At 38.2% G+C, this 20,839-nt stretch overlaps 1 protein-coding gene across 2 annotated transcripts in view; it reads left to right on the plus strand.

Moving 5' to 3' along the window:
- The window catches only part of LOC114145100 (voltage-dependent T-type calcium channel subunit alpha-1I-like), a 194,018-nt gene that overhangs the window by 69,677 nt on the left and 103,502 nt on the right, over positions 1 to 20,839 (plus strand). For both annotated transcript variants that reach the window (XM_028018492.1, XM_028018493.1), the window contains one exon: positions 929 to 1,062. In XM_028018492.1, coding sequence (XP_027874293.1) covers positions 929 to 1,062 — 134 coding nt within the window. The remainder of the gene's footprint in view (positions 1 to 928; positions 1,063 to 20,839) is intronic.

Here is a 20,839-nt window from a genome sequence, read left to right on the forward strand (position 1 = left end):
GATGTAAGTCATATCCATTTCATAAAGGAGGAGCAGACAAACATAATAACTTCCTCATATCACTGTGTTTTCTTGACAGTAGGCGATATGGACCCATCGAGTTGGAAAAATAACATGTTTTCTGTCTTTAAAATGTCATTGTCACCATCAAGTGATGTATAAAAGCTAAAGGTTTTGTTCAGTCATGTGGGAGACAAAACAACTGCTACCATCATTACAGAGCACAGTCAGTTTGTTTCTCTTTATTACCTTCTAACAGAGGTCAAACACATTTTGTCTTCTTTTCCCAAAGTTGCTTTTATCAAAAAAATGTTCTTTTTATATATCTGTTAGAACTGTCACCAAATCATGACAGTATGTATATGAGACAGATTATCTGTGAAAAGATCATTCTGCTCCACCTCCTCCCTGAGCTGCTATAGACATCTGAATAAATGCAAACAACCAGTCAGAGCCAGGAGGAGAGTCTAAGCGCTGTCAATCAATCTGTTGTACGTGCCGCTAAATGTGCTAATGGCAGAGAAACAACTTACTAGTACAGGAAATCCATCATCGGTGGCTGTGCTAACTAGCTTGAGCATTCACAACGGGTTCTGCTGCGTGCAGAGAACAGGTGAGGGAGATGAAAACGGGCCAAATGGAGCCTGATTGACAGCGCTAAGACACGCCCCTGGCTCTGATTGGCTGTTTCTAGTCAGCATTGGAAGCACTTCTTTCACTGATTATCCATCTCATGCCACACTGTCACGATATAGTGACAGTTTCAACAAATGTGTCAAAAAATATTGTTTTTATAAAAGTTGTGTACTGTAGCTTTAAGGTAAACACAAAGTATTTATTTCCCTTTTATGCAAAACAGTTAAAAAAAAAAGCACGTTCCCTTCTGCTATAGTTTGAACCCATTAACTTTATTTGTGTTTTTTGTCAGGCGTTTGATGCGTTCATCTACATCTTCTTTGCCATGGAGATGGTCATAAAGATGGTCGCTCTGGGAATCTTCGGCCGGCGCTGCTACCTTGGAGACACGTGGAACCGGCTGGATTTCTTCATCGTCATGGCTGGGTCAGAACTTCCTGTTCCCGTTGTTCGATCCTCCTCTAGGCGGGGTGACACGTGTAGTGAAAATTCACAAAGTGGCACAGAAACATATGTCAATAAGATGCAGAGTGTAGAACATACAGACCAAAATACAGCTGAATCATTTAAAGTTGTGTATCTTAAACATTGAACGTTGCGCCGTACTGCAAACGTTCAGAATCGCAGCCACAGCTCGCCAGTGCAGCACGTTTAAATCGTTCCAAAGTTCAAATGTAACCATGACTTATGGCGGCTCTATTTAAAGACTTGGCCCTTGAATCGCTTTTTTCGTCTCAACCTGCTTTGTCTTCCTGACACGCTCCTTTGCGCTCTCATGCATGGCTGATCATCCCATTGTTAAATATATATGGCAGCGTTAAATATTAATATGTTGATAGTCGCCGGCTCTCACCTGGGACAGCGCCTCTATTAACGCTGTGATGATGCGGCTAATCATCGTGAAATAATTCAATGAATCAGCTGGAATGAGCCTGTCATAAATCCTGCATCGGATTCCTGCTGCTGCTTATGAAAGGAATCTCGGACACGTCTCTTACTGCTGGAATGGCTGTATGAGGAGTTTTTAAACATTTCACAGGCAAATGTTTTCTATATGTCGGGTCATTTTTGTTTGATAATGACATTTGTTTAAAGATCTGAAACACAGTTACTGGAAAAGCAGAAGAAAACCTCTGAGGGAGCGAATATTTTTTCACCGATGATTGAACCTTTGAGAGCTTCAGTTTTGTTCATTTTATCTGAGCTTATGTGGATCAGAACCATATTTTCTAGTTTCTTCTTCTTTCTCGCTGTCTGTAATAATGCTTAGAGCATCAATCATCCACAGTAATTCACTCTAACCACATCAGGCTTCTTTGATGTTATTCTTTTACTTTAGTTTTATATTATTAATAATAAATGGATTCTGAAATTTAGCAAATGTTTGTAAAAAAAAAAAAGCAAAAAGAAACTGACATTATCTACCATGAAGGACTTAAATGACGCCAAATCGAATAATTGAATTCTACCATGCAGAACGCCTCAGTGCTTCTGTCTTAGGCAAAAAGTCACTAGCTGTGTTTCCATTAGTAATAAGAAATTAGAATTAGGAAAATGAATTTGCTTAATGGAAATCTTCCAGTTTTGTGTGTTTTTTCTCCATATTTAAAAATTTTTTTTGCATCACACGAGTCATGTGACCAACAGTCAGATATTACTTCTGGCCAAAACCATGAAGAAGAGAACAGGAAGTGGTAGGTGGAAGAAGTTTTATCTTATTTATTTATTTATTTATTTTTTTATACGGGTTCAATAGCTCTCCTGTAAAATCGCTGATGACAATTTCCCCAAAATTCTACACATGTTACCGCTACCAAAACGCTACATACGTAGCCGTAGGCGGGGCTTGTGGCTCCAACACCTGAATAAGACGCTGACGTCTCCTCTGATTGGCTGATAGATGATGAGCGTTAGCACCACGGCTGAATTATGAATATATCTCATGTAACTGTTCACATCTGTACATCCATAAGTTAATTTCTTATGAATTTGTGTTTTTTCAACATTAGCAGAATATAGGCAGTGATTTGAGAACATTTGTAATGGAAACACAGCTACTGTCAAAATCTGATGCAAACTTGTGGCTAAAATTAATTTTTACTTTTACGTTTAGTTTGTTGGTTATTTTTGGGCTATTGCATTGTATTGAATTTATGGGCTATTGTTGCCCTAAAAATTAGCAAAGCACGATATGCGGTGTCGGTATCGACCATATTGGTTTGGGTCCGATTGATGAAACTGGGCCAGTAGGGAAACATTTATACTATGTGTGTAACATCTGTAAAAATCAGGTATCAGCCATATTATCAATATTAATGTTGAGCATCGTGTCAAGAAAATCCGAGCTCATCCCACTTCCCCATGCTGGAGATTTTAGTTTAACAGTAATAATAAATAAAGTTATCTTTAAAATGAATCACTCAAGTGACATCAGGGCCCAGCAGTAGACTTAAGTGTCAATAAAGTTAGTTTAACAGTAATAATAAATAAAGTTATCTTTAAAATGAATCACTCAAGTGACATCAAGGCCCAGCAGTAGACTTAAGTGTCAATAAAATAAATCTGGTTGTGTGTGTTGTTTTTGTCTCATGCAAACTTTGCTTTAATTCTACTTTTTTCTATCTAATCATAAGAAATCATAGTCAGTCAGAGAGAGTCATTAAACAGGAAAAGCAGGTTTCCTGGAAAAAGAGGAAGTTTCCAGCCTGCAGATTTATAAAAATAGCTGAGACTATTCCTTAGTTTAAAGGTAAAGTTTTAAAGAATGAAATCTAAACATTATTAGTAATTGGATAAGATTCAAAGCAAAATACTTATATTAATATTGGTTTACTTGTAATAATACTTACACTTATATTTGTGGGAACTACAAGAAAAACAAGTAACTGTAACTTTAGTAGTAAATAATTAGAATCATGTATTATTCTTGGTTTCTTTTCAGAAAAACATCTGTAATAACTCACATTAAGATCATAATAAGAGTAACTAATAAGTTATGGTTATAAAATCATAAATGAATGATAGATCAGAGAAGCTAAAGAAAATAAATGTGATATAAATGTGATTTTGACATTGAACTTGAAATGGTGTAAAAGGTTGTAAAACTGCAATTAAACATCACTGATATGTTGGAGGTAGATGGTAGGTGAAAGGTTGTGCAGGCAAGGGACATAGGAGGTTGAGCAACCCTGAGACATTGGCACAGACATCATGACATGATGTCTCTTAAGACAGTGATGGATATGAGATCATCTGTCTAAGCAGACAGCCAATGCAAACGCACCAAAAGGGTGGATAAACCCTATAAAAGGTGGGTGCAAAAGAGGAACCGTTCGTTGGATCCTCCAGGCAGCTTCGAGCCAAGATCGAGATGGACAAAGAACTCTGCAGCTGAAGAAGAGCCGGGGCCACGGAGCCGGAGACTGTCCTGCACATGGAGACCAACCCGTCTGGCCCACAATCTGTGGCTTCGAATCGCACTTCTCTCATCGGCTGGGTTCTGACCCCAAAGACAAAGATGAAGACAAAGACAAGGAAGAAGAACTGGTGCCTTTTTTCCTGCCAGCACCAAGTCCTGTGTGACCTCAGCATCCATGCGGAGAAGAAGCTCATCGGACCTACAGAGATCCCTGCCTTCGTCGATCAACTTCCTCCTCCTGCTGCCGCACCTTCTTCGTCGTCGTGCCAGGTCTGGGGTTCGAGGCGCCAAACTCCGTCCGTCTCGCTCTAAGGTTCCTTTTTTAGTTCTCAGTGTCAGCAGTAGGGAAAGATAGACTAGATGATTGATTTTACTTATTTGATTATTTCTGCTACTGAATTAAGCTGTACTGACCCTTGCAAAAATGCCTTACTAATAAAATATTTAGCATAAAGAAAATCTAAAGATGTTGTGGACATTCAGTTAATGAGTCACCTTAAAGTTCTTTGATGGTTGTAAAATAGCTGTGATGTTTGATTCTGGAGAGGAAAAAGTGGAAAATGTTTTTAGGTTGCTGGTAGCCCATATTTAAAACATCATCCTTAGGACTCGACCGAGTCACTAAAACCTATGTGCGATATTGGCCCAAATTTTTATATGGGTGCTGCATCCCTAGCAAAAATGGTTCCCACCATTAGTTGCTGGATTCAAAGTAAACGTAAGGAAATTGATCATACTGACTTACCAAAGAATACTGGGACTGTAGATTCCTAACATCTCACTTTCCCACATATTGCACACAAAACATTGCAGTGAATTGAAGTTATACAGAGTAACTGGAGATATTAAATGACCTGTCTTTATGAATCCCAATAAATGATGTTCAAATGTGTAGGAAGTCACCTGTGAGCTACTGCTAAAAGGCCAGTCTATTTAACCACGGGATCGTTTCTATCCTGTCTTGTGAGGAGGGAGAACATCAGGGTGTGGAAACCCTGAGGCTGTCCAGTTACAGGTCATTAAACTCCTTGACTCCTGCTCAGGTCACATGTTCTGTCAAAAAACTCTGTGATTTGGTGTCAAACTTTTGTTCCATCAGTGGACACTGCAGACAGTCTTAGCAGACAGCCTTTTGTCCTTCTCGGGTTTATTTCCGTTAATATATTCATAGAATAATTTCAAAGAAAGACAAAAGGCGGCTCAACTTCTAATCTCAGTGCTGTGGAATGCTAAAATTCATTCCTAAAAGCTAAAGTTTACCGTGTACTTTCATAATTTATGTTTCTGCAGGAACATGTCTTTGCTCCTTACCAGGATCTACCCTATTTTTACAAGTAAACACCCCTCATGTGTTATCAGGCGACAAACTCACATTCTGAAGCAGAAACATCTTGCTTAAAAATGTCAAAACATGTGGAAATGGCATGAGTGGAGAGAGATGCAAAAAATGATTTTAACAAAAAGTCAAAAGATTCTCTGAAGTCGGAAGAAATCATGACATTTTACGCCAAAACTGCTGTAGCAGATCCTACATCCTCAGTCTTAAAGACTAACATCTAGTCTTTAAGCCTCTGGAATAAAAGTATTTTGTTTTTTAAGAAGGCTTGATTTAAAGAATGCAAACAGAGGTAGATGAACACGCTGACATAGAGGTGACTAAACTGGTTTTAAGATCAATTTCATCTCTAACACTTTTCTAATCTGAACTTGAGAGCTTGTTTGCAAAGGTAAATGGGCAAACTTGTATCTCTGTAGAGACAAAAACTCAGACTTTCAGCTGTCTCTGCAGCGGAAGATGATTTTTTTTTTTTTTTTTTTTACAAAAAGGCTATAGAAAATGTCTTTTTCACATAAAATGTAAAGGAAATACATTGAAGTTTGTGGCTGTCAAGACATCTGGGATGTGTTTATTACACTTTTCCTGGTGTTCCTTTTTCCTCTAAATCCTCCTTTTTATCCCCCCATCTCTTCTTTTTCATTCAAAATGGAGGTATGTTTTTTCCTACTGTCATTAATATGGTTTTTCTCTTGACTTTCTAGCTTTTATCTCTCAGTGGCACAAAGTTTCAGCCCTAATGCCCGAGGGGCTTTTGCATAATGTTTGATCTAATCCCTTTTTCCCTCTGATTCCAAAAAATGTTCAGCTCTAATATCTTTCCTCATCCTCCTTCTCCCTCGCTCTCCCTCTCCTTCATTCATCATCTCTTAAGTATTAGGCGCTAAGTGGAGACCTTTTCCATCATCTTTGGGCCAAATCCCGATGCTTAGCGCGTGCATGGCGGAGGGATTCCGCTGCCATTCCCCGATTACGCTCTAATATCACACCGGCCACATGCAGAGTGTGTAGCGGCGTGGGAAAATGCCGCACCCCCTGGGGAAATGCGTGTTGCAAAAACGCAAACCGAACCGTAAGCAATCTGCAGGAAGGAGTCGACGAGCAGCGGGAGTTTGGCTTGGCTTACTCAGATTGGAGCCATGCGTAGTTAAAAATGAAATCTGAGGATTTTTAGAACTTAGCTGAGAGTGGAGGAGGCAGCTGGCCAACCTGAAACCAAACGCTTCCTTTGCTACGACACCTTTCTGACAACTACGTTATACAAGATACTTCATGACTGACATGTTTCCAAAGGTTGAACACGGAAATACTTGGTTGTTGTTGTATAGTAGGGCTGCAACTAATTAGTAAACGATTATTCTAGCAGTTATTTGAATTTTGCGCCATTCAGCAAATTTTTCATTCAACCACTTAAGTGTTTCTATGTACTATTAGAAATATATTAAAATATGCAGATGAACAAATGATTCAGTTCTTTTTTTAAACAGGGAAATATAAACATTTTATAGCCTAAAATACCAGGTGGAAGTTATCAGTGCCACTAAAGACGTGTTTATCGTAAACCCAAACTATATGTGTATTTCTGAACAGTTTTGGCTTAGTTACTGCTCCGAATATGTTGTATATTTTAAGAGAAGGGTCTTTTTTTGAGTTCATATCGTCCAGTTGGTGATTAATCGACCACTAACTTAGTTGACAATTATTTCTATAATCGATTAATCACAATTAATCTGATTAATCCGATTATTCATTTCAGCCCTATTGTATAGATTAGATTATCATTCAAAAATGATTTAATTTAAGTAATTCAAAGTAAGTTGCTGCGTAATATCTTCAAAGTGAATCTGTTTGTATGGATTATTTATATGCAAAGTGATCAATTTAAATGGCTAACGTAAAATTACCTTTTTTTTCTTTCATTTTTTTCCAGAATAGGACCTGGTTATATCTAGATGTTATTTATCTGTAAGAAATTTCTCCCTAAAATACAGAAAATCGTCGATCTGCATCAACCAACATGCCAGATTTCGCCGCCCAAAATGCTTCAGAGGGGCACAAACTGCCCCCGGACCGCACTTTGAACACCCCGGTGCTAATCGCTTCTTGTTACGCCCCGCGTACTACGCCATGCTTGACACACTACTAGTCTGAGACTCGGCCCAATCGCAAAAAACTGTCGCAGTGCTGGAAAACTGGCTGAAAATGAACCAAATATAGCCCAGTTCGGCCAGATGGCGATGACGTGATAAGGCTACATCCTGTTAGAGACACCGTGCTAATCTGTTAGCGATCAAACCTCTGCACCGAAGCTTGCCTGTGGCAGGCTGCAAGAAAAAACATTTGTTTTCTTGTCACAAAAAACACACTGGACATTTAAAAGAAAAGAGCACAAGACTGTGGAAAAAGCAGAATGAAAGCAGTCTGCTTTAGTTAGCTATAATTATCATGCCTTCCACCTCTGCTCGCTGTCGGCATCGTTTTCCCCAAAGTGACTCCGACTCGCCTTTAAAGAGATTCATTTCTACATTTTCTACAAAGCAACACAGAGGCAAGCAATCCTGTGTCCCTGACACACTTCCTGTGTTTATATGTAGCTGCAGAAATACGTGTATTCTCTATATTTAGAGGTGTGTGTACTCTTTTGTCAGCCTTTCTGGTGGGATGTGCTTGGGTTAGGCTATCGGCGTGTGCAGAAGAAGCTCCTGAGGCCTCAGAGCTCCTTCAGACCCGTCTGACCTGCTCTATCTGTCTGCAGCACTCAGCAGAAGCAGCACAGCAGAGAAAATATTCCATTTGATCACACTGCGAGTGCAGGATTTGTGTAATTTAGTCCCCGCCCTCCTCCCCAAAAAAGTGTCAAAGTATAATGCCAGAGTTTGTAATTTTGTGAATTTCTCCTTTTTTTTTTGCAACCCTAACATGAATCAGAACCAGGAATTATCAATCTAACACGAAGCCCCTTGTTCGTATTAAAGATTTAGCTGTTTCCATGTAAACCTGCCAAACTGACTCGTGGTCCACTTCATGCATGCCCACACGCAACATCAGCCGAGTCATTCTCCCAGTTCATATCTGCCGTGACTCCGGGCTAATTCAGCTAAAATGTACCCTCACAAAGCAATTACATTTTCACTTGGCATTAAAAGGAAAGAAGAAAACAAAAGTGCTCTGAGGGAACTGAACCTCAGTTTGCCGCCTTATATGCAAATAAACACGTAGACGTTGAAACAGTGGGCTGCTAGCTAAGCAGACAACAAGACCTAACCGTCTGCTGATGTATCTGTAACATCACAGTTTATGTTTTTGATCACTTGGGATGGATTCTAATTCAAACACGAGGTGTAAACTTTTCTGTTACTTTGGCTACAAGCTCTTGATGAGGTTAATTAAAGGGGAATTGAACTTGACATAGGCGTACAGTTAAGCTCCAAATGAGCTTAACATGGATTTTTTGTTGTTTTTCTGAAACCAAGAACAGTACTGTGTTTGTTTTATGATTCAAAATGGCTTTTACCAACAGATAATAAGACGACGTACAAGGAGGTTCTAGATACACAACAACAAAAACTGCAAAAACACATTTTACCAAATATTTTGGTCTAGTGCAAATATCTTAATGCACTTGACATAAGACAAAACTAACTTACAAGTAACATTTCAGCAAGATATAGGAGCTTGCTTTAATATTAAGTAGTTCTATAATATTGATGAAAAATTACTACTTCCATTGGCAGGTTATTTCACTTATAACATGGGAAAACTGTCTTGTTACAATAATAAATGTTCACAATAAAGAAGCTTTGGAGTTTGTTTTTCAGCCATTCCTGGGGATGATTTGATCGATCTGATACCAAGTAAATACAGCATCAGTATTGCGATACCAATACTTTTTTAATACAGTTTGATATCTCATCAAACTTCTGGCCTTTTGGTGTTTTTTTGTTTTTTTCTTTAAAATGTTTTGATAAAACTCAGGACAGGGGAGCTGTGGTGGCGCAGGGGTTAAGCACAACCCACATATGGAGGCCTCAGTCCTGGACGCGGCCGTCGCAGGTTTGATTCCCAGCCTGGTGACCTTTGCCGCATGTCTTAAGTCTCTCTTTACCTACTTTCCTGTCTGAGCACTTTCAAATAAAGGCCATGAGAGCCAAAAAAAACCCAAAACAGACAGAATAAACAGAAACGATAATAAACTGAATGTCTGAGATAAGTCAAAATTGTTTTTTTTAGTGTGTCTTATAAAAAAATTCATCTAAAACCCTAAGCTACTGAGCTAACGCTAACAGAATCTAGCAGTGGTGCCTCCCGTTTGTCAGGATGTTTAACTTCCCGTCTGTTCACGCATCCACGCTACCCTACCTGTTTGTGAACACCAGCTTGTTCCTGTAGAACATTTGCGCTGCGTAAATGTCATATCCATGAATCAAACAGATGCTGGGAGGATTACACGTTTTAACAGCTTCTCTCACATTGTGAACTGTCAGACCTTTCACTGTTAAGAACGGCAGACGGAAGGGCATCCCTGATGCAGATCTGCACCGACTGAACATCACAGCTTTTATGAAGGTGGGACTTCTTGCAAGGTTGCTGTTTAAATTAAACTGCAGCAAGTGAACCCCATCAAATGGCAACTGTGTGTGTGCGTGTGTGTGCGTGTCTACTACAGTCTGTTTTCTGAACCATTTCTCACACTGATGGAACTCTGGTGTCATCTTGTGAAAGGGCAGATTAAGAGTGCATCACAACACAATAACGAAGACGTTTGCCACACATTTAAATAATAATAAAGTGACCTTCCCCGAACACACACCAGGCCTTCCAGCACCGTACGCATTGCTTATTCAGGAGTAAACAGCCCCAGTGACAACTCAACTGTTTGCTGTTGTATATTATTGCTCTGACAAGTCCAAAATGTGAAAAGACAATTTACATGTATATAGCAACAGATTAATATTCATCCCAGAGCGGTATTCCATACCCCAGCCATGCCCCTTTAAGTGAAGACTATAAAGTAGGGATGCACAATATTGGATTTTTTGTTGGTATCCGATATGCCGATACAATAAAACTTATTTGGCGATAACCGATTCCAATATCGATATTTTTTGCGTAGATCTACTTACTGAAACTATATGGCTTTCTCTACTGTGGATTTAAAATACTGCATTATGTTTGTCAGTTTAGCCTGCTACCAAATGCAAATGCTAAATATTAGGTTGAAAATGTTTTAACACTTTCAACTTGCATTATGTTTAAATTTATTCATGACATTTGCTCTCTTTAAGACAATGACGACACTGAAACTTGCAAATTTGACGTTGTGCTGCAGGCATCACTGTCTCTGGTTTGTCAGATAAAAACAACACATTTTATATCGGTGAGTTATTTTGACGAAACGGCCGATGTCCGATTTTAAACTTTACAGCTAATATCAGCCGATACCAGTAACGATAATATTGTGCATCCCTACTATAAAGTATTATAAAATACCTACTAGTATAAATGCAGAATGCAAGATGTACGGCATTCTCTGTTGGTCGAAACAAATGTAGTAAAACTTGAGAAGAGCTTTTTGCTTAGCCTCATTACATGGACATAGTAGATTGAAATAATGCATTTCATTTTTAGTAATAGCTGTTGTATTGGAAGAGATTTGGGTAGAAACACAAAGTGTCTCAGATAAACCAGGTGCCCATGCAACACATATTCTGTATCTGTAGATCAAATCAAATTTTATTTGTACAGTACATGTCAGCAACAAGGCCTTCTATCATAAAAACACAAAATTACAAACTCATAAAACACAGTCAACAACTGAAACTTTACGTTTTGTCATCATTACATATCAGATTGTTGATTAATGTTTTATTGATTATGTTTCAAAAGCAACTCTAAGCAGCTGGGTTTTTAGTCTAGATTTAAAGGCATTCAGTGTTTCGGCTGTTATGCAGTTTTTTAGAAGTTTGTTCCAGTTTTGTGTTGCATAGAAGCTGAATGCTGCTTCTTCATGTTTGGTTCTGGTTCGGGAGAAGCAGAGCAGAACCACAACCAGAAGACCTGAGAGGTCTAGACCTTGTGTTAAACTGAATTGGTTAAGTAGGGCTCGCACAATTCTAGCCAACATTTATTATTCTTTTTATTTTTACTGCTATGTGCCTCTACATGCGTAGAATAAAACCTTTCAGTTGCGTATTCTGCTCGCGTGCATTGTCACACCTCGGCAGGGTGCTTCACTCTGAGACTTGGTTTAAAAAAGATGCCGGAGTCAGAGATGCCGATCTCTGGTGACGAGTAAGGAAGGCGACAAAAATGTCACGGTTTCCCTAAAAACCGACTGCATGCAAACAGACTCCTAACGTTTTAATCTTTCTCACTGTAGAATGTCGGGTTTCAAGTTCAGTCACTTCACCAAAGTCATGACTTGCCTTCGTTTGTGCCGTCATATTAACACGCATCTGTTTGTTCCAGAACTGTTTTCACAGAGGAGCTCACACTCTCTGATGATCGATCAAATAAGTGTTTTAATTAGCATCACCTGCCTCTTTCTTTCAAGAAGAGAACAATCATTGTAATTAACGTTACATACTTATGTCTAGAAAAATTACATTGATTGTTTATGTCTTGATTTCACCTACATTAGTGGGTATGTGTATGTCTAAATAGACAAAGTGAATGTTTTTCTAGTTAGAAAGAAAAACATCATTAATATGAAATTTTGAACATGTATTTATGGAAATGTACTGAGGATTTCTTGTTTTTTTCCACTTGACACGTTTTATGCTTCTTAAGTCAATCTTCTCTCGGGAGTTACGGAGGGGAAAAAAGGCTTTAGTGTCTTTTCAGCAAAGAGACAAACTGTTGCCTTGTGCTTGCTGAAAAAGCAGATGTGAGCTCTTAAGAACCACGTCTTACATGAATAATCAGCTCTTATTAAAATATATTTTTGTGAAAACGTTGGGGATTACGCGCTGTCTCCCCGAGTTAGTTTTTCTCTTATGTCTACTTAAATGCACCGACTGTCGCTTGTTTCTTTGATGACGGATGCACGTTGAGTGAGCCGCAGAAGTCGAGAGACAACCTGATGGATTTACAACAGTTATTTTAGCAGCTTAGCAGCTTATTTATTTTCCTTTTTATAGTAAAATGACTTATTGACGTCGATAGCCAGGCGCTGTGGAGGCCGTGCCATTTACATTTTACCCTGCATGCACCATGAAGGCTAAGGAAAGAAATAAAAATGATGAAGTAAGAAGAGAGAAGACAGGATTGAATCATCCGTAACCAACCTGCTTGATATGTTAGTGGTTTATTACAGGAGTTGCTAAACTTTTACCGCGGCCCACAAACAGGCTTGGCATCTTCTGGCAGATGAATATGTAATATATGAGAATATGCTATAAAATATGTTTTATATATAAGCTTTTGAATAATGGAGAAATTCAGTGTTAGGACCTGCCGCCGAGTCGGAATCGTCCCCTGAATCGGGACCAGCCTCTGAGTCCCTCCGAGTCGGGAGGTGTTGAAAAAGACAGAAACGTATTTATATACAGAAACGTACGAATATTATAAAGAATATAAAGGTTATGAATACCAAGAGATATAGCCGGCATTAGGAGAGCAAGCTGAGTAGTATAAAAGTTGAATGGTGAAAATAGCCTACAGCATTCACACTAATTACCTTACCTAACTCTAGGAACAAAGCAACTTGATAAATGTGAGTAGCAGCCAATCAGAAAGATGAAAAAGACAAATAGTGTATTCCTGAATATTTTGGATATTTAAAATGTCTTCCATTTCCAGTGTTAAATGTTCATTAGAATTTAAAGTTTACTGAACTTTGAGAATGTGTTCTTGCATTATGATTTTGTCATTACCATTACATTACTTAAAAAGATTGTCTGAAAACAACAATATTATCGCTTATCGCAATAACGTCTGGAACAATTTATCGTACAGCAAAATTTGCTTTTGTGACAGACCCAGTCATAGTGACTGAAAAAGAGATTATGATTTAATCAAATTTTTTTATCATCTTCTCTACAGTTTTCTGAGCCCTCCTGTTCGTTCCCTCTGGTGTACCAGATGTGTTGTACTGTTGGTTGGAAATAATACAAAAAAAAAGAAAAACACAAAGCAGGATTGAAGAATTAGAGCATCCAAACGGGAGAGTTGGAGAGCAGGAGACCAATGAAAGATCTTGTGAGGTGAAAAGTTGGTGGATAAAATACGAGACCCGGGATGATAGCCGCGCATCCGTGCGCTCCACTTCACTCCTGTAGCTTCTCTCTGACTTTATAACCACTTCTGGGAGACAAAAATGTACCGCGCTCATTAATCTCATTTTAATAATTGATGCTGCCTTCTCCAGGAGGAGTTTAGTCTGGACTGCAAGCATAAAACGAGACGTTTAGAGCTCTGCGGTAATTGCCACGATAGTATATTCCTCTCCATTAGGCCGGTGTACGACCAGTTCCTACAATATTTATTTAGCTATAATATTTTTCTGACTAAACCCATCGACTGGCCGCGTTTCTAATTAGATAGCTGTGGTAATACATGTTTAGACCATTGGAGAACAGCTCTTTTTGGCGGCTAATTAGCATTAGCAACTGCTTTCAAAGATCTTGCTCTTAAATAAAATCCAAACTTTGGTATTGCAACCCAGATTAGAGCAGCACTGAACTTTTTTAGCCTCCTTTTATTCTATTTTCTCCATACGGAACCATACTTAGGCGTCCACATACAGACTGAGAAAGATTAATTGGTTTCTGTAAATTGCTCTCAGTGGAGTTTGTGCATGAATGAGGTTTTTTTTGTCCTGTGTGTGTGTGTGTGTGTGTGTGTGTGTGTTGCCCTTTGATGGACTAGCAACCTGTACAAGGCTGCCTCTCGCTCAATGACTGCCAAAGATAATATTTCTATTTCTATTCTGTGTTATAATTTCTACTACAGTTTTTGTTGTTGTTTTTGATTCTTTGACTTTTTGACTTTGAACACAAAAGTTTGGTAAGTAACCAGTCTATATCAGGGTTACAATAGTTTAGGGTTTTTCATTATAGCTTAGTGTAGCGCTAATTAAGGCTAGGCGCCTGACTACGGCCAAGTATGGTAATAGGCAGTCAGAAAGGTTCGGCTGTGGAGCCCGTGTGTGTGTGAATATAAAACACCATCAGACAGGAAGTAAGTTTAAGTTATTGTATTCAAATTTATATATTTGCATATATTATTTAGAAAGGTATTCAATAATAATAATAATAATATTTTCCTAAACACAACAGGAAAACAACAATAAAAATAAACCCTGATGACGCCCAAGACTCCGCTCTTTTGTATCCAAATTGATTAATCCTCCATGCATCAATAATCCAAATGTTTTTAGTCCATGATCCAAGGCAATAGGTCCAGAAAAGAAAAGCAGTTTGGTTCAATAAAGTCCTACCGCAAAGCTGCGGTGATCCAGTAGCTCGCCATCCTGGGTTGAAACAGGGGGTGGGAAAAAAAACCTGACCTAAACAAGGTCATAAATAAAAATAAAAATCTAATTAGCATTCACATTTAAACCGTTTTACTTCTATCCAAAACAACTACACATTTATCAATGAAATAACTGCTGTGGTCCATAAAGCATTTTTCACGTTAAAGATCAAATTAAAATTACAGATCAAATTAAAGTGCACTTTCAAGTTATATGTAATTGACTTAATTGTAAGTATTGTTTCAATAAACAATGAATTGGTTTTTTTGTTTTGTTGCGCAACTCCAACTAAATGAACCAATTCCAGAGTTCAATAGGCCGTTAACAAAATCAATAAAAAGTAACTAAAAGTATCCTAAAAGGACAAATTTACAAAAATCAAAGGGCTTATTCAAAATTTTGAGGGTCTGTCATCTATTCGGGAACAAAAAGAGAACGATCTTTTAATCTATAAGACCATTTGTTAGTCATACAATACATGGATTTTGAGTGGCCGTGTCGCCACCGCATTTCGTTGTTGTTAGTTTCAATGAATAACTCTGGTCTAGATCAGACCTTTTCTTGGCAACAGATGTTGCTAAACAAACTGTCAATATTCAAGACATGTCCTCCTCCATTTTCTTATTTAAAGACATTTAAGAGACTCTGTCCTCCTTGAGAAGACAAACCTAGAGCTCAGCTCAGAGTTTAGAAACTTTATCGAACCATAACATTTTTATAAACTCAAATAGTAGACAACGGACTACAATGAATATGTTTAATTGTTAAAATCCTAACATGATAATATTTCTCCTAACTTTTTCAAGCATACATGTTTTTCAACGACTGTTGAAAATACATTAACAGATGATCAACTATGTCTGATTGATAAAAGATTGTTGTTGGGTTTTTTTTTGACAAAACAGACATTTTGAACAAATTTAGTTGGTTTTGAATGTGTAGGGAGACCTGGTTGCTGTTCTGAGAATGTTTTCTTTAGATTCCCTTTTTTCACTCATACTTGAATTCATGACAATACATTTGTATTTTATTTGTTATTGCTATGACAATATATATAGTTTTCACAGTTCGGTGGCTATATGCAGTGCGTTTCCTCTAAATATAACAGAAAAAATGAAAAAAAAAAAAAAAAAATCAGATCTCAGCTACACACTGCAGACCAACTCTGTGTCATTAAAGGAAAATGCAGTGAACTCTGACCTAGCCTTCTGTCAATGTGTGCTATTAGCACATTTTTGTCTGAGTAAGAAGCTGTAGAAAGAGAGGCTGGCTTCCTCCTGTCATGATCGTGGTTGAGACATAATCCTGTCAGCAGCAGTGATTTCATATTTCACGGGTCAGCAGCTGGACCCACACAGCTGCTCACAGGCCTCCCTATTGAAGCCTGGGTCAGCAAGACCCAGAACCTCCCTGCACCAAAAATGTTCAGGTAGGTTGGTTGGACTGAAAGGCAAATGACTCATTCTCTATTGCCAGCAACAGCAGCTGCATTTCCATTGACCATTTAACTGAGCAAATGGACATTTAAAAATGAATTTGCTTGATGAAAATATGACAATTAAAAAAAACAAACTCTAGTTTTTCGATAAAGTTTTGGCACTAGGATGATGTGTTCTTTTTTTTTTCTAATCTAAATTCGTTTACTTCACAAAACTGCAATGGAAACACTTGTTTCGCATCGCACGAGCCACACGATCAACAACCGGATTTTACTACTGGCAGAAACCATAAAAAAGATGACAGGAAGTAGTTGGACGATGGCTTTTAATGACTTATCGCATGAGCAAACTTATTCACGTGTGATTTTATTTGCGTTTCCTATTAATGAAAACACTGCATTTGCGAAATTTTGTTTTTTCAACATTAGTGGAGTACTGACAAAGTTTTGCGTGAATTCGTAACGGAAGCCCAGCTGGTGAGTTCTTTTTTCTCTTGGGATTTCATTTTGTGAACAAAAGTATTTTTAAAAAAGTCAGAGAAGTCATTGTATACGTCATAGATGTTGAGAATGGATTTCCACTCATCCTTATCACTCACACTTCCCACACTATCATGATACAATGGCGAATAATTTTTCTCAAGAAAGATCAGAACAACCTTGAATAATTGACATGAAGTACTTTAGTTTATTTTCCTTGAAGGGCAACTTTGCTCGCAGCAGAGTCTACCAAATCTGAAAGCATCTAAACAGAATCTAAACATTTACAAAACGATATCGGGACTCTTGGCACCACTCGGTACCATGAATAATTTAAAGCTCCAAATGCTACGGAAATAAAAGAGCTCAAGGACAGGTTTGATCTTACCCTGTAGGCATCAGTAAACCTCCTTAATGAAGAAGTCTGAACTCTGAGGAGGAGAGTTCTTTCAGTCTTTCATGATTGATTCTCTGCCCTCTTTGTGGCTCTTTTTTTGTAGATCTGATTGAGGTCTCTCAAAGCAACGTGAAGTAGTGCGTTCAGTGTCAAGAAAGGAAATATAAGAAATGAGCAGCAGCAGACTGTGGAATTTAATCTTGACCATGTTTGTTTTCTGACATCAAACTTTTTAATTTTACTGGTTTACTACAGAATTATTTTTCTTGATTTGTTTTGGGGCTGGCAAAAAAAACAACAACAAAGCATTAGGTATGCATTACTGCCACCGATTGGTATGGAGTGTGGCCCAAAATGTCTGTTTAATTGTAGATGTTTTATTGATGATCTCATTTTGTCAATCAGCGTTGCTTTTCCATAAAACCTTATCAAAAGTTGAATACTCACAACTTTCTCAATCTCCTTGCGTATTTATTTATTTCCTTATTTTTCCTAAATTCCTCGTTAACCTCCTTTCTACCTCCCGTCTCCAACATCTTAAAAATCCTGCTCCATTGTTTCAAATTCTCCACAATATTGACATTTTCCAGTATCGTGTTCATGTTTCGTAAATAGTGTACAACTGAGACCAGTGTAACCAAATCTCAATCTTGTTAGTAATCTTCTGTTTCTGCTTCCTGTTCTCATCTCTCCCCCTCTTTTTTGAATGTTCTTATATCATTGTCATTTCTTACCTTCAGTCCATTCTTCTTGCCACTTTTCCCTTTAGTTCTTGTTTACTTGTGCTTCTTGCCCCTGATCTACGTGTGGTTACTCTAAAGCTGCCTCCTCTTATTGTTTCCTTTTTTGCCACTCCATCCACTTTTTCATTTTTCATGTTCTTCAACCCCAATATGTGCGGGTACCTATAAAAATGAAACTTCTAATCCCATCATTTGAATTCTGAACAACCGCCGTTTAACGGTTTAATATCTAATAAAATGCCTGTCTGGCGTTCTGAATGCTATGCTGTGTACTGTTAAGTGTTGAGCTATAGAATATAAACACATTGTTGTTCTTAATGGTTTTATTTCTTCTACCTGCTGAAGTGCTAATGATATTGCTAACATGTCTTTCTACGGAATTGGAAACGCACCTGCATTTCTTTAGTCTGTATGATTAATGAAAATATCAAACCAAACAAACAAAAAGAGCCCCTAAAGAAACAGGAATAAGTTTGTAAATCTGATTTACAAACTCATCTACACAATCAAATGTTTTGCAAGCTAAAACAATTGACTCAAAAGGCTACTTTAAAGAGAATAAACGATAAAATACCAAAAAAGAGAACCGTCCATTTGGTTGGGCCCGTTGATACAATCAGTGACGTCATACAGGTCACTGACACACACCTGCTCCGGCTGCGGGATCTAAATGGACGAGCAGTGGTGGTGAGTATAAAACAAACCAGAAATGATTTACCAGAAATTTACCTTGTAACAGAAGAAATGTGTCCAATGGTTCAGTAGTGTTCGCTTTAAAAAACACAAATGCTAATGCGACGCCATGCTAGCGCCAACAAACCCGGGACAGTAAGTGAAGCACAATTACGACAGCAATGTTTAAGCTAAAGCATTCTGGTCAACGTTAGAGAGATGAAATCAGTCAGAAATACGTTTACGGGAGAAATGGTGAATAAATACAAACTTAAACACTTAGTCACAAGCAGCGCCAGCCATCTTTAGCCATGCTAATTAACCTGTTTTCATTTAGCATGCTGAAATGACCAAAACCGGCACACCATTCCAAAAGTTAACATAGATAAATAAGAAAAAATATATATATTTTTAAGGGTGTGGTCAACATAAAAACCATTGAGATTTCTTTAAAAAGAAGAAGAAAAAGACAGAAATCTGAAGGCATTTTTCCGTGTTGTTGAAAGCACAGGAAATGAAATGTTTGACTTTTAAACAGGGCAAATCTGTTTCCACGTGCTGAGTAAAGGATTTTAAATCATGTGAACCTGATGTGTGATTTTTTTTTTGGAAATCTTGGGTTGGAAAAACATGAGCTCCCTTCTTCGGTTTTTATCGTTTCTTCTTCTTATTTGAATTTTTTCAGCATTAAATGACTGTTTACCATCAAAAGTCCACAGAATAGGAAGTTGTAATTTTTAAAATTTTTTTACATGCCAGCTCACCAGTCACAATGTCCATTAAAGCCTAAATAAGGCTGAAAATAATCCATTCCTTCTCAATCCCTCCAGCCTCCGCTGCTCTTCATCACCTTCCTGCTAATTGTAAACATGACATGCCGCTTCTAACAAATACAAACGCCACAGAACATGGCAGATTTTTATTCTCTTTTTTTTTAAAAAAAACATTTCTCCAACTTTAGGAAGCCTTTTCCTTTTCCACTCTGCCATTTAGTTTAATAGTCGTAGGAATTACGTTTCTAATAGTTTTTTTTCTTCTCTTGAACTGCCTCTAAAATCAACTCAGTTACTTTCCAAGTCATCGTTAATATTCTGACAATTCCTAAAAGACGATTCCTCCGGGTCATAGGTCAAGTGTTTGAAAGTGAAAAATTCTCCAGGGCTTTTTATTCACCTGAAAAAAAATTCACACATTCTCTCATGGAAATCTACTTAAAACGAAGAGTTGGAATATTTTAGTAAAAGTAGAACATTTGTGTCAAATACCTGAAACTTTCCTCCGTTTTTCATACTGTTCTTTTGCACCTCTTGACAACCGTCTGCCCTCTCACTTCCCCAGCGCTTGGTTTTTTTTTTCTTTTTTTTCATTATTTAAGTCTTCAAGCAGCTTTTTTATTTCTGTTCAGGCAGGTATATATATGCCTATTGCTCTCTTCTCTCTCTCTGTGTGTGTTCCTAAAGTTGTAATTATCTCCAACACTTGATAAAAGCCTTGGGCTCCCTCCGACTCTCCCTCTCAATCTGACTTTATTGCCTTCATTATATTGCACTTAATCAACGCTCGGCGCCTTTTCAGCTCTGTTTCTGATCTCTTCCCTCCTCCCTCTCCATCGTGTGCTTCTTCTCCATCTCCTGTAGTATTTGTTTTCTCCTCTGATTTCACGGCAGCCTCGCCTCGTATTTCCCGCTCTCTCCAGCTGTCTTCCGTACCGCGGACGAAGTATATTTGTCAGTGTAATGAATTGTCAAAAATGGGTCAAATAGCAGAACGCGTTCTCTTTGCCTTCCCCTCTCGTTTTCCATTATCGCACGCTGTTCTTGGGTTTTACCTGATGCCAGGGTTTCTCCTCTGCCTCCGGTTTTTCGCCGCCTTTCGTGACTCTCCGCTTTCATCTCAGACAGGCTGCACATTCAGTCTCGGGGCCTCTCTCTCTGCCTCTCTCTCGCTCGCACATGCCTCGGGACCGACAGGACGCACTTTGATGCTTTGCTCCGTGTGCTAAAAGACAGCAGAGCCACTTTTCAAGAGCCCAGGAGGATCCACTGACATTTTTTTTCTTTCTTTTTTTCATCTGGATCCAAATGAGATGCCTCATGGTCAGCTAACAATTAAAAAAAAAACAAAAGCGATAAAAATCAGCTTGTTTGCAGAGATATCCCTTGAACTTTATTTGAATAAGTTGAATTAAAAAGTCCATTTATTCAAGCACATTATTCATATTACTCCCAGCACGGCAGGACCCAA

This window comes from Xiphophorus couchianus, chromosome 5 (genome assembly GCF_001444195.1).
Source record: "Xiphophorus couchianus chromosome 5, X_couchianus-1.0, whole genome shotgun sequence".
In the NCBI taxonomy this organism is placed as follows: Eukaryota; Metazoa; Chordata; class Actinopteri; order Cyprinodontiformes; family Poeciliidae; genus Xiphophorus; species Xiphophorus couchianus.